At 43.5% G+C, this 14613-nt stretch overlaps 1 protein-coding gene across 3 annotated transcripts in view; it reads right to left on the reverse strand.

The window, feature by feature from the left end:
* Positions 1–14613, reverse strand: part of Fyn (FYN proto-oncogene, Src family tyrosine kinase) — a 182634-nt gene that overhangs the window by 46220 nt on the left and 121801 nt on the right. For all 3 annotated transcript variants that reach the window (XM_010630841.2, XM_010630839.2, XM_010630840.3), the window contains 2 exons: positions 4921–5178; positions 1243–1339 (listed from right to left, as the gene is read on the reverse strand). In XM_010630841.2, the coding sequence (XP_010629143.1) occupies positions 1243–1339; positions 4921–5167 (344 nt within the window). In that variant the 5' untranslated portion in view covers positions 5168–5178. The remainder of the gene's footprint in view (positions 1–1242; positions 1340–4920; positions 5179–14613) is intronic.

Here is a 14613-nt window from a genome sequence, read left to right on the forward strand (position 1 = left end):
AAAACAATTTAGAAGACCCAACCACACCTTTGTTAGTGAAGACAGTAATAGTTAATTAAAAAAACAAACAAACAAACAAACTGAAAACAAAGCCTGCTGGCTATGTAGACAGCATCTTCTGATGTCTGTAAGAATATCGGCTTGTCATGGTACAGTACTCAGGTCTTGCTGTTGAAGGCAGCCTGTTCTGGGTGTGTGGTCCTGTGAGCTGAGGGCACCCTCCCAGGAAGCAGCCCCAAGGAGGTGGTTTCTAAGGGAACCCAAGTTCCTTGTTGCGAGTGGCCTCTTCTCTCACAGATTATGGATGCTGTGTGCAGAGACCTCTCGGGGCTCATCTTTTTGGGAAAGCTAAACAGCCAGTCTTTAAGTCTTTCATCACCACACAATCCATTTTGCTCAGAGAGCGGAGGAGAAGAAACCAGATGTGGCAGCACAGCAGACCCTCCCAATATGCTCTCAGCAGCCAGAAGCATTCTTTCCCCTTCACCGGGCAAAACTCACGTGGACACAGAAAGCCGAGCTTGCTTGGGAGCCTAGATTTTTCTGGAGGGCACTCATGCATGTGCACTGGCTCAGTCTAAAGAGAAAATAGTTAAATACCACGGAAAAATCCAACCCATATTCTCTTACTTATGGAGGTAGAACTTGAACAGTGAGTGACTTGCTGTTTAATTGTTGCCCGGAGTAGCCACATTTAAAATGCCTGCATTGTAGTCATTCATGAGTGGGTGAAACGGCTTCTTCTTTCTTCTCACAGAGATTTAATTCCTCTGAAAATTTCCTTACAGAGAAACGCCTCCATAGGTTTCAGCCACGGAATGTTTAGCAGTTGTGAAAACAGAAGGAACTTGTTGCTGGCTTGAAGAGAGGGCTTAGCTGGTACAACATTCAAAGGATACAGAAAAATCTCAAGGCAGAAATCATGCGACGTGGGCAGCCATGCCCATCAGTTAAGTGTAGATTTGTGGAAATGCCAGGTGCTGTGGAGGGTAGTGCTGGTGCTTTTACAACCTTTAAACTAAAATCCAAACCTAAAAACACAGACTGTGCTACTATAGCATCCTCTAACAAGCCCTGTGGCACACAGTTCCATATGATCCTACACTATACCACTGACTCTGCCCTCAAATTATGTCACGGACCAGTGAATTAGCAAACCTCTTAACATTTCAGGTATCTGAGATGCAGAATGTTTTCCCAATTGAAAGGCTTGTATTTTACCCCCTCCCTTCCCATACTTACGAGCTATTTAATATTTGAAATTTTTCTCCTTTGTGAAAGCTCAAGTCATCTTCTGTCCGTGCTTCATAGTCATAAAGAGCCACGAAAAGTGTCACTCCTGACAAGACAAGGAAAGTGATTATCACACAAGGGGAAATGAATTCCAAAAAACTGCATCTTCACAAAAACCTCATGCGCAAAACCTACGGACTGCACTAGCAATTTTATGAAGTGTAATGAATGTGGGAAAACCAGTGGCAGGGCTGAATTTATGCCTTGGTCTCTATAAGGGAGCCGTTTGACCTGATAAAAACCTGAAGTTGAAGGACTTCTCAGGTATACCTTTGAGAGTCCCGAGGAAAAGACATATGGACATCATGTTCAAAACGGGAGCGGCAGGGGGCAGCACAGCGGTGGGGTTCAGACACATTTTCTTCCACTTGGGAGCCCATGTGAATGAAGTTCCAGGCAAGATGGATTGCTCTTTCCCCTGATACAGCAGTAATGCACAAAGTAACAGGAAACTTTCTACAGTGTGGGCAACCTAGAGAAGACGCCTTCTGTAAAGTTCTCCCCAACTGGAGGATGCAATGCCTGTGGCGTCTGTCATTGCTTTTGTCATTTTTAGCTATTTATTCCTATTGCTGACAATGGAATTCTCCATTTTCCTAATTTGAATTCACCTCTCTTTGCACTATCTTATAGAACTCATTCTTCCTCATACTCATCCTATGTCTTCTCGGCTAGCTGACTTGCCCCAGGGGCCCTTGCTGCTTCACACAAATTTGCTATCAATAGTAAAAATTGTCCTGAGTCGCATTCGACCCAGAACTCGTTCCTACAATAGGATTCTAAGGGTGCTCTCAGGACTGGCTCTGGTGTTCTTGCCTTCCTGCAATCTTCTTCCCTTGAGAGAATGGGCTGACCTAGTGACTCGCTTCTAACCAACAGAATGTGCAAAGGTGATGCCCTTCAGGATTGGGTTTCAGGAGACGGTGACTTCTTACCACTTGGCAGACTCTATTGCTCTGTCAGCTTGCATACTTTGATGACACGAAGTGCCACGTTGGCAAGGCCCATGTGACAAAGAACCAGCAAGGAGCTGAATCCTGCCAACACCGCATGAGCCTGGAGGCAAATGAATCCCAGCTGAGCCGTGAGATGACCACAGCCTGGCCAACACACCTGGGCCACAGCCTGTGAGGGACCCTGAGGCAAAAGACCCTGCTCAGTCATTCCTAGATTTCCAACCCACAAAAGCTGTGTAAAGTAAATGTGTGTTGTTTTAAGTGGCTCTGTTTTTATGACAGTTGGTTATACAGGAACTGATAACTAGAAAATTTCACTGTCTGCAACCTGGCTTCTCATTTTGATCTTCACACACTTCAAGTGCCTGAGAGGGACTAAGAGTATGCAGCTTACCCTTCTTCCAAGCTGCCCTAGAGCTGGGTACATAGGTCTACAGGAACAGATGTGCCTATGGGACTAAAAGCCAGAGAGGAGCACCCTATCCCAAAGAGGGTAGGAGAGCGGGCACTCAGTGGGCCTGACAATGCAGAGGGGCAATTCTCTGCCTTTTAGATTTCTTGGAGAGGTTAGAAAAGGCACTGGTTTAAAAAACTGGGTACCTCTAAGTTGTATGTATTCTGATTTAATACTCTATTAGCAGATTTCCTCCATCGTACCATTTTAAAACAGCTAAGCCAGTTCCACAGTGAGGAAGAAATGGTACATGTAGATAGACAGCCTCACATTTTTCCTGCATCTGCTGACAAGTCCTCACTGAGAGTTCTTATGTCCTAGGAGGAGGAAATCATGGTGGTCACAGAGAAGTGCAGATATAGTTGCATTTTGGCTGTAAGGGACTACAAGCAGCACTGAGAGAAACGACATTCATATATAATAAAACCAAATAATGAAAGACAGGAAAATCTGCCAATATCTAGGGATACTGTGCTTTAACTAGGACTGTCCCTGACTATAGTGCACACCTACAGGTTCCAGTTACCTTAATGAAGGATTCCTGAAGACCAGGGATTCACATCCAGTCTTCATGAATCAATGAATGGGGAAAACGCCCATGTCAGCAGAATTAAGAGTCCAGGCTGCAAAGCCCTCACGCTTCTCTCAGTGGAGATGTCTGTATGTGTGTGCATGTGTGCTGGGTGTACTTTCCTGCATCCATGAGAGATAGAGGGCTCTAGAAGGCCTTTCAGGTACCTTCTAGGAAGGCAGGAAGGACAGGTAAGCATGGCGTACTAGGCCTAGAAGCAAGGGCCAACTACAGTCACCATAGCACAAAGGTAAGATGTTTTTCCTACTGGGCAAAGAAGAATATGGCAATATAGGAGAAGACAGAGGGAAAAGGTGTGGGTCAGGCCCCTCACACAGCCACACTGCTATGTGTGGGGTACATGTGGGGAAAGCTGGATAATGCTTCAGAAGTACTGGTTCCTCAGGTAAAAAAGTCCTATGAGTTATTATGTAAGACATAAGACATCTGTTCCTAAATAAGCCAAGAGACACTACATTCTTTTAAACTTTTGTAATGAAACAGCTTTGGAATAAACAATGTCAAATATCTAGTTACTGTGGTTCACATATTGGGAAAGGACTTGGAAGATGAAGAATGCATGAGATAACTCACAAATATTTTGGAAAACATATGTCTGAGAACGTATGCTAGATTTTTTTTTATGAAGTATTAGCTAAGTCAGCAAATACACATGGCAGTAAATTAAAGCCTTGTAGTATAAAAGACAAGGAAACACCAGAAAACAAATAAACAAACAACAACAACAACAAAAACCCCAAGAAAATGGTCTCTCAAGCATACATAGGACTCAACTTTAAAATATACCCTTAGCTGGGCATGGTGGTGCATGCCATAATCTCAGCACTTGGGAGGCTAAGGCAGGAGGATTGCCATGAGTTTGAAGCCAGCCTGGGCTACCTACTAAGTTCAAGGCCAGTCTGAACTACATAGTGAAAGCCTGCCTCAAACTCCATGAATATGTATGTATGTATGTATGTGTACACACACACACACACACACACACACACACACACACACACAAAAAGAATAAAATAAAAAGGATGCATAGAAAACTTGAGGGCAGAGAATCTCAGTCATATGGAAGGTAACAGAAATATTAGGTGAGAAATGGTCAAAGCATGTTTTCAAATGACCCCACTGGCCAGGAAGAGATAGGCAAGCTAAAGATTAGGAAGAGAGGGAAGGCACTCCCTCCCAGGAAGTAGTGATGGGAGGTAAAGCGCAGTGTATTTGTATCTGGAGAATTCAAAATACACCTAGAGGCACTCCAGGAGCTTCTCAATTCAAAAGATTGGGATGAGTACTATGAACAAGCTGCCCTAGTCACTCTGAGAGTGCCTGGCCTTTGATGCCTCCACTGCTGCAGCTCACTAACATGAAGAATCCTCACAGAGAAGTGACGTGGGGTCCCTGCTGCCCCTGTAGCCAAGCACTTATTTATTTATATCAAGCTTTGTTTTTGTTTTTAAATGGACTCTCATTGGTAGAGAACAGGTAGAAACTGACTAAAGACTTCCAAGTTAAAACCCTGGTCAAAGGGTACAGACCAAAACACAAGTGTACAGTTTCCTGCAGCATTAAAAGCAGCCACACCCTCCCTACCTGCAGCCCTCCGGACCAATGATCTGACACCGGGACCTTACCTGTGCCTCCTCTTGTACGCAAGGTCCCAGTGTGAGACGAGGAGTTCACACCTCCGAAGACAGTAAGCCCTTGGCCCCCGGCTGCATGGAAATTGTTGTAGTTTGGGATGGAGGTCACACCGAAGCTGGGGTAGTGCTGCGGAGTGGGGTCTGTGCCATAGCGGTACCCGGAGCTCTGGTTCAGGCTGCCATCCCGCTCCTCCGTCAGTTTTGTTGCTTCTTTGTCCTTACATTGCACACAGCCCATTATCTAAATTCCTGCAGAAAATAAAAAAGAGACCACATGAAGTTGGATGCTCCCTTATGTGGGGTTGCTTTGCTACTATAGAGAAGTAATTTGTCAAGTGTGCCCTTGAGTATTTCAGGCCTGTGGGAAACATGAAGAAAGGCACTGTAGGGTCTAGGGTAGATGGCCAGAGGAATGAATCTCAGTTCTCCTGACTCCCAACCACATTTTGTTCTCCATATGCTCTGCATGATGGTGTCATAATAGATAACAATGTTCCCCACACAGTAATTTTCCTCAAGTGAGGTCTGCACCTCTTAAAATTCTGTTAACAATACACACCTACCGACGAATACTCCAGTAATGTTCATTGTGCTTTCTTTTGTCATCTCAAAATGTAAAAAATGTCTATGAAACAAGTCTGCAATACTAGAATAAAAACTTCCATCATGTCCAAGAAAATCTAAAGGAGTGCTGGAAAAGCCAGAATATAGCCCCAAACAACTCACCCGACACGCCTGGTTATCCATTCTGGTTTTTTTTGTCCATTCTTCAGGGACAAAACAACTAGCTACCAAGTGGGAAATGAAATTGGCAGAACCTCAGAGGTCCAAGTATATTTGCAGGATGTCCTGATGGCCCACAATAAGAAAATCACTTAGAGCTGCTAATTAACTTTTCAAATTTCCATTAGCTTTTGATATTCTTCAAAAATATTTTTCAAAAATCATTTCTGTGTTCTGGAGCTACGGGTGGATTAAAAACTCAAGTCGCTGCCACCTCACCCTCTTTCCCCTGGGCTCCTCATCCCAGTAATCAGTACCCCAAGGATCCAGATGCTCAAGCCACAATCTTGAGAAGCAGCCTCGTCCCTCCTCTCTGTTTTCGTCTTACTCTTCCTGGCTCATAGGGTACTATTCCAACATGCCTAACTCTTTAGTTTCTCTAAGATTCTGTGTTTTCCCACTCACCTTTAGGCCTTGGGACATAGCCTTTCTCCCACCTCTTTGAAAAAAGAGTGAGTCTTGCAAATCCTGTTAAGAGACCACTTCCTCTACAAAGCCTTCTCTGATTCCTTCTGGTGGGGTAGTACCTTTTCTAAACACTCCCATGTGTCCAGATTTCCCTCCTTAAGCACCAATGGTTACAGATTCAAACACTTGTCCAATTACCCAAAGGACTGTGGGTTCCAGAAAAGCAAGATCTTGTTTATTTCCTCACAGACACATTGCCAGTGCCTGGAACACAGTAGATGCTCAATAAATAATGCAATGAGTGAAGATTCTGTAGCTCACTGTACTTCTCTTTCACCTTTTATTTCTCTCTGTCCCAAGGCAATCCTTTTTCCAGTGACTTTATCAGCAGTGTGCCCTACATTTTCTCATCTATTGGCATGTATCTGAGAAGTGAGAACTACAAGGCAAGGCGGTTAAATGACACCAATTTGGATGGCAAGCTGATAGGGAGTAGGTAGGACTCACCGTACACATCCCTGCCAAAACTCTGAAAAGCAGCCCATTTGGGACCAAAGAATCAAGCAAGAAACACATGACATCATGTATAATGACACGTATTGCCTAGGAAGGGAAGAGCTGGCAAAGGACAGGAAGAAGCTTGAAGGCAGTGAAGGAAAAGGCAAGCATTTGCTTTTCTGCCTTGCAAACTCATGTGGAGGCTGGGTGTTCCTTGGAGCACTGCTGTTCCACCACACCAGGTCGTGGAAACAAGGATCAGACCAGTCTACAGACCTTGAGTACATTTTCAGCGCATGCTTATTGAACACAGTGCATGCTCACAAGGATGGGAATGTCTGGGAATGAGCTGCCTCCTGCTTGGACTGAGATCACCAAATCTGGAACTCATTTTCTCATTTGAGAATAACTTACTATAGACTGCATCCAACACGCTTTTGAGCTTATGGTAAATGAACAATTTTAACAAGTTTCCAACAGGAAATGCAAAATGTCTCTAAGGTATTTCATCATTTCTTGTTGACGTTGCTTCATCAGACTGATAATTATCTTGCTTGCTTTACAGTAACTGTTTTATAGGGAAAATTGCTCTGGGCATGTAGGAAGACCACGTGTGGGGAAGGGGAGTCACTGACCTGCTGTAATCAGAAGATGTAAGACCTGGGCCACAGAATCATATCATTTATACCAATCATTCTCAGCTAAAGGTGACTTTGTCATTCCCTCCCTGCCAAGAGACATATTAGGCAATGTCTGGAGACTTTTTTGGGGTGTGGTGGTGGTGGCACAAGGGACTGAATCCAGGGTTTTTGAACTATAAGTACACCCCCAGCCTCCCACCCTCTTTTTCAAAATTTTGAGACAGGATCTTGTTAAGTTCCTCAGCTGGACTCATTCTTGTGATCCTCCTGCCTCAGCCTCCCACACTGCTGTGGTTTCAGCTGTGTACCACCATGTCCAGTTATCTGGAGACATTTTGGGTTGTCAAAACAGCAGTGTGTGTGTGTGTGTGTGTGTGTGCGTGCGTGCACACATGCGCACACACGCGTAGTGTTACTACTTGTTCCTAATGGGTAGAAGACAGAGATACTGTTCAACACCCTACACTGCACAGAATAGCCTCCCCTAGTAAGTAATTACCTGACTCTGACTGTTAATAGTGCCACTGTTGAGAAACCCTGATTTGTGTTGAAGAAATAATTTATAGCTATGTCTTCCAAACAGTATATAACAGCTATTTGTTTCCCTTACATGGATGTGATTGACATACATCCCAGAATGTTTTCTTAGAACAGGCATGCCAGGAAGGGGCAGTTGAAAAATAACATGAAATGCAAAACATTTTTCCTTACAGGCTTGAAAGAGAAATAGAACCTAAAACCACTGAAAACTCTTCTTAGAAACTAGCTTTCCAACAAAATCAAACAAACCCTGTACCAGAAACCCTTCAAAAATAGGATCCCACATTTAACCCAACTAACAAAAGACAATCTTCCATAATTCATTAAAAAAAGAAACGTACTGTGAAAAATGACTACTTCTTTACACCTTTATGGATAATGGAGGGAAAAATAAACTCCTTAGTGGCAGAGGTTATTTTTGGGTTTTTGTTTCATAGAAGCTTTCCCCGTGCCCACAGCACCACTGGGCACACAGCAGCATTCATTAAATGTTAAGTGAATGAATTAAAAAAATGCTCAAAATTATTGTGAAGAAAGCAATCCACTTTTACAGAAGTAACAGCTTTGTCACCACTTGATTTCACTTGAAATTTTGAGTTAAGTAACACTCCTATAGAGCTCTTGCTCTCTTCTTTACTGACACACATGAAGAAATAAAAACAAACCAGTAAATACAGGCTCAAGTCATTAAAAGTTAATCACAACGAAAATATTTATGTAAGAACGTGTGGTCTTTTTCCTCCCACTTGGGGCAGTCAGGCTGACCATTTCCTGATGGAAGGGTCAGAAGACTGTATGAGTTGTACTCCACTGTCAGCAGGCTCCTGCCACAAGGCAAACTTTGGGGCATGTGAGCTAAAATAAGAGTAGCTTACTGTGTGCAGATATGTTCAATGCTGTAGGCTCACTGTGTACATAAAATATACTTGCCCTGGATCTGTGGCTGAGAAACACTGAACAATGCTGCTCTGAAAGTGGGGCATTATTTGACCAGTGAAACATCACACACCTGGAATTTAGCTGTAATCCCCTGCACGCCCACATACCTAGAAAAGCTGATGGAGCCAAATCCTAACCTACTGGATCCTGTGCCTGTGATTAAAGTGTCTGGATTAGAGATGTTGGCCCCTACTCTTCAATTCTTTTTGCCAATGGAGGAACCCTGTTTCTACTATGCAAATAAAACCTGATTTACTTAAAATGTACCCAGTCTGGCAGACTTTTCAAACTCACTATTATGCAACTGAGGAAGAGATGCCAGAAAGAATTCAAGGATTGCCCCACCCGGCTCCCATGAGCACGGCAGACATTATCAATCGATCCTAGCACTCCCTGTTGCATGTAGCAGTGTGGCCTCAGACTCCTTCACATAGCTCTCTAGTCACTGATTGAATCTCTCCTAGAGGACTTAGTCTATATACTTCTCTATGTACAGAGTTCTTTGGCCCAAGGTAAAAGTCAGGCTAAACATACACCTTCTTCTGATGCCTGGGTGCCAGTCTGGTCTACCAGATGTACAGTAAATACAGACGATGCTCCAATCTCATCTGCCAAGATCCAATACTGCAGAACTGGCAAGAGAATTTCTAGTGAGTGCAGGAGCTGGGTAGCACCGGAAGTCTTCTGCATGAGGAAGTTACATTCTCTTAGAGACAAAACACTTGCAGGCAGAGGAGGGAAGGAGAAACTGACAACAGTAATTTCAGCAGTGCAAGCGCTTTTGTTCAGAGACCAGCCTTGGTGGGCATGGAGAAGTGACAGCCCTTAGGTATATGACTTCCCACCCCTGTTCCTGATAGCCCCAGCTGTGGAGAATGACAGGCACAGTCATGTGTGGCTAGCTGAGGTGGCTCGTTTCTGGTGCTCCTTTTCACTATCAGTTTTTCTGGTCTCTCCTTCATCTGGGCAAATGCTGTAAGACAAGTAAAAGAAGAAGGAAGGGAGCTGAATTAAGGATCTAGAAGTCAAACACAGAAATTGAGGTGAACAGCTGAAAGAGTAACTGAAAGCTGAACTGTAGATCAACTGCAGTTTCATATGCTTTGCTGGAAGAAAGGTAAAATCCAGCAGCTTCATGAGCAAATACCCCTTTTCAGCCAATAGCCATGAACAAAAGGATGAGATCTGGCACAGGCACATCAGAAATTAGCTGACACTAGGATAGAAGGTTTATGGCAGTGGGCTCTTGATCCTTATAAAATTAGAAACACCCACAATAATCCACCTGAGGTATTTTGCTACCTTCTCACTGGACTGAGTTAATGCCCTGAAAGCCTGAGTTTTCACCATGTAACTGTTGGGAGCAAGATATTTGGAGACACTTGAATGCCATGCTGGTGGCAATGGGAGTTGCTCCATAAACTCTGCTATTCAGATTTCCAAGCATCTTTTCTGCCTTTGCATTGGGGCTGTCCTCTGCAGCACCCAAGAGCTCCAGGCCTGAAGAGGCTGGAAAGACAGTAGGACTGTGTTGTCACTCTCAGAAGCCCAAGCACTGCACAAGGTCCATGGGAAAGTTCCTTGCTGACAGGTGGAGGGAAGGAATGAAAATATGTGCCTCATTCACACTGGTTAGGCTGATTTCTGAGCCATTCTCCAAGATTACAGTCCCTGGTGAACTTACTGTGCATAATCCCTGAGATGTGTGAGTGGTAGGACAGCTATTTTTCATGATTATCTTATGCAATTAGGCAAGGCGACTTTAAGAAAGGGGGATCATCCCAGGTGGGTTGACCTTCCCTAAAAGGCATGGCTCTTTCTGGGCATTTAGATTCAGAGTACAGAGGCATTCAGGATGAGGGGCCTTCTCACTACTGATCTTAGAGATGGAGGGGCCATGTGACCAGACATGTGGTGGCTGCTAGAAGTTGAGAACGGTTCACAGCTGGCAAAAAGTACAGAAATGGGATGTCAGTCCTACAATCCAAAAGAGATGAGTTTGTTCAAGAGCCAGAATGAGCACAGAAATGGACTCTCCCCTAGTTAAGTCTGTACATGACAACACCTTGATTTTGGCCTTACTGGACAGAGTTCAACCATGCCAATACCTAGGCTCATGATCCACATAACCATGTATTTTTCAATGGGTGTTGTTTTCAGCCATTATATTTGCAGTATTTTTATGCCGCAAAAGAAAAATAATACATATTATGGTGGGATGGGGCACCACAGAGACAAGGGTGGTAGTCTTGGCAGTGAGGACCAATATCCAGCTCACCACAAGCCTGGCACCGCATTAGGCACTGGAAAACATGTATCTTACTAAGTTCTCCTAACAACCCTAAAACATGGGTACTAGCTTCCCACACTTTACAAAGGAGGGGCAGAGAAGTTGGGGAATGTGACCACAGTGAAGTCAGTGGTGGAGAAGAAATGTGAAGCTAGAAACCTGAGTCAGGCCTGTACACAACCTCTAACAGAGTTGCCTCCTGCACCATGAGATCCTGGCTGGTGCATAAGACAGGGGTTGCTGAGGGAGGGACCCCTGGTTCCACAGCACTCTCCCAGGTTTCAGGGTCAGAGCCTCAGCCCTCTTTCATACTCCACTGTGCAGACAAGCGGGTTTTGTGGAGGTGCTGGTGAGTCAGCTCTTCCTTGCTGTAGTTTGGCATTTTAATGAATGCTTGAGTCAACAACACTAAAACAGCTCTGGGTTTCCTGATCTTTCCTAGGCAAGGGTGTTTATATATACTACAGAGGAGTCAGCAATGGTCTCCCTGGTATAGAAGCCCTATTTCCTATTGTGTTTAAATATGATTTTATTTACAGGCAAAACTTTTTTGAAACCTATTTACTATGCAAGTTGAGATATTCATAAAATGCCCCCACCAAACACAAAGTAATGTATTTCTGTTCTTAGCGGAGTCCTGGGAAGGAGCACCCCCACCAAATACAACGCATGAAACACTGCAGTTTCCAAGGTGAGAACTCTGATGCAAAAGTGGCAGTGTGCACAAGGGTGATACTGGCACCAGAAAGTCACAGGAAGCTTATTTAAACACCAAATCAAGGCTCTGCTTCAGAAATAAGAGGTGGAACGGACCCATTCAATCACAGACGTGTGACATTGCAAGGACCCTCTGGAGCATCACAAGGATGGATCTCGTCCTATACCACATGGCAAGAGCACTGAGCTCATATCATCACTCACAAGATGTAACACTGCTTTAAGAGAAAGCCATATTCCTGACACCCGGAATATTTTGTGGCTTCTCAGCTCTGGCTTTTCTTGTTCAAATGATCCTACGCTGTCCCTGCAGCATGCTCTTCTTTCTTCTTGCATGGCCTTCCATTCCCCAGTGCCCAGAGAGTTGAGAGCACTTAATACATGAAAGATGGAAGTGTTATACCCCAATGGTGAGACTTAACACTGAAATTAAATGAAGTCTGGAACTTGTCCCAAACCTAAATGGCCAAATGAAGTTTTAACACTGAACTGTGGAAAGGCTGCAAAAGGAGGGCAAAAACATTTTCTTCTTATATTTACTTTGCTTTGGACCTCAGGGTTAGATAAGAGCGATGGTAAAGAAAATAAGGATAATATGTGTTAGCCCTGTCCATGCCAAAGGGTTTAGAAGGAACTAGGCAGTGATGGTGAACCTTAGAGCTTTCAGTGTTAAAAGTACAGCCCACTGATGCACACGTTCACCAGCACTGGACTAGGGCAAAGGTTGTGAAGGTTTCTACCTTCCATCCCCCTCCTTTTTGGGCCCTAGAAAAATCTCCTGTGGTTAATATTTTAAAATTCTATTTTGAAATATATTTCACAAATCATGAAAATACCCTCTTAAAGTGTACAGCCCAGTGGTTTTTAGTGTATTTACAAAGGAAACCATTACTGCTATCTAATTCCAGAACATTTTCATCACCCTCAAATGAAAACTATACCTATTAAGCAATCACTCCCCGTTCCCTTTTTTCCCTAGCCTCTGGCAGCTACCAATTTGCTTCTATAAGTTTGTCTATTCTGAATATTTTATGTAAATGGAATCATACAATACGTAGTCTTTTGTGACTACTTTCTTTCACTTGGCATGTTTCCGAGGTTCATCATTTTGTTGCCTAAATTAGCATACAATCTCTTTTCATCACTGAAAAAATATTCCACTGTTTGTATATATTGCATGGTGTTTATCCAATCATCAGTTGATGGACATCTGGTTTGTTTCCACATTCTGGCTACTGTATTACGAATAATTCTGTTATGAACATTAACGTCCGAGTTTTTGTGTGGACATGTGTTTTCAAGTCTTTGGTTAATATTTTAACGTACAGAGAATGTATGTAGTTAGCACAAACTAAGATGAGGTAAAACGGAAAATGTGAATTGGCAGCAAAAAAAGGGGAAAACAATTTGTAAAATTTATGGGAAAATATTATCTTCAGAGTAATCAGCAAAACACAATTTATATCAGTGAGACTTTCACCTTTAAACACATACATCTAAAAAATGCCTATCCAATAGTGATGAAGGCCCCTCAAAATGAATGTTTGCTTTTCTGCTGAAAGACAGTGGGAATTAGTATCCAGCATTTTAGAAAATCAGCTTGGTGGTGCCAAAAAAGCCTGAAAAATGAGCACGCCCACTGATCTGTGAAGCCAAGTTGAAGAGCTACCTGTAAAAAAATGACATGCAATGTATGAAGTGTTATTTATCATTTGAGAAATGAGAAAGCTTCCTAATTACTTAACAAGAGGGTGGCAAAGAATTTGTAAGGTATGCCCATAATGGAAAGTTAATTGGAAAGGTTATGCTCACAGAAACGATCAGTAACGTAGAAAAATGCTCATGTTGAGGACTGCTTGACTGCAGCGATGTAAAAGGTTGCAGCAGGAAGCACAGTGAAGTTACTGGTGGCATGCAGGTAATAACATTCTGGGAGACTGAAGTATTTTTCAGGTTTATACAGAAAATGTGCTGTCTTCATAATGAGAATAAATCACTTACTTTTTTTTTCCATAAGAAATCTCTCATTAGTTTTGTTTCCTGATTGAATTTATATATTGAAAAAAACTAAACATTAATCAGGTATTATTTCTTGAAATGAAGAATGAAGTGAGGGAGAGAGGAGGTGATGCCTAGCCTGTTCAGAGGCGAGTCCTCCTTCTGGAAGGTGTGAAAGGTGAACAGTACAAGAGACGGCAGACCTCTGAGTGAGCCTTCCAAACTCCTTGCTGAAAAGTGGGCAGTGTCAGGGGGAGTACGGCCTATCTACACAGTTATGTGCTGCAGAAACCTCAAGGCATAGTGAAGGCACATACGATCAAATTCCCCAGAGGTGGTAACAAGTGCAGAACCTGGGATAACAGAAACAATGGCAGGGAGGCTGGATTAGTGGCTTGAGAACTTGGCCGACCCAAGTCCTAGCTAAATGGGGAACCAAACTCAGAACAACAGTTTATGGAAGTCAGGCCTGGAAGCTACGCAAAGTGCTGTGGTGTCAGAGGTACATGCAGGTCTCTGTGGGAGCGGGGCCCTGAGCTCCATGCACTGGCCCAACTCCAGGGAAGCGGGGAGGAGGAAGCAAAGCCGTTTTGCTCTTTGGTACTGGTTGGTGGAGAGGCCGAGGAACTGATTTTCATGCCTGTTGCCTTTAACCCTTCCTGTTGGGACATTCAGCTTGGCATTTTGATGCTCTGACTTTTAAGCCACTATTCCTAGAACTTGGGGCAATCCCAGCAGGGCACAGAACAGTAAGCAACACTGGTCCATGGGATCTGAAAATATTCAGAAACACAGAAGGTCCAACAGAGATGCTTCTTCATAATGTTGCTATTCAGCCAAACACATTTCCATCTTCCTTGTTCTGTGAAA

Source organism: Fukomys damarensis, unplaced genomic scaffold (assembly GCF_012274545.1).
Source record: "Fukomys damarensis isolate Sample0158 unplaced genomic scaffold, DMR_v1.0_HiC HiC_scaffold_14, whole genome shotgun sequence".
Lineage (NCBI taxonomy): Eukaryota > Metazoa > Chordata > Mammalia > Rodentia > Bathyergidae > Fukomys > Fukomys damarensis.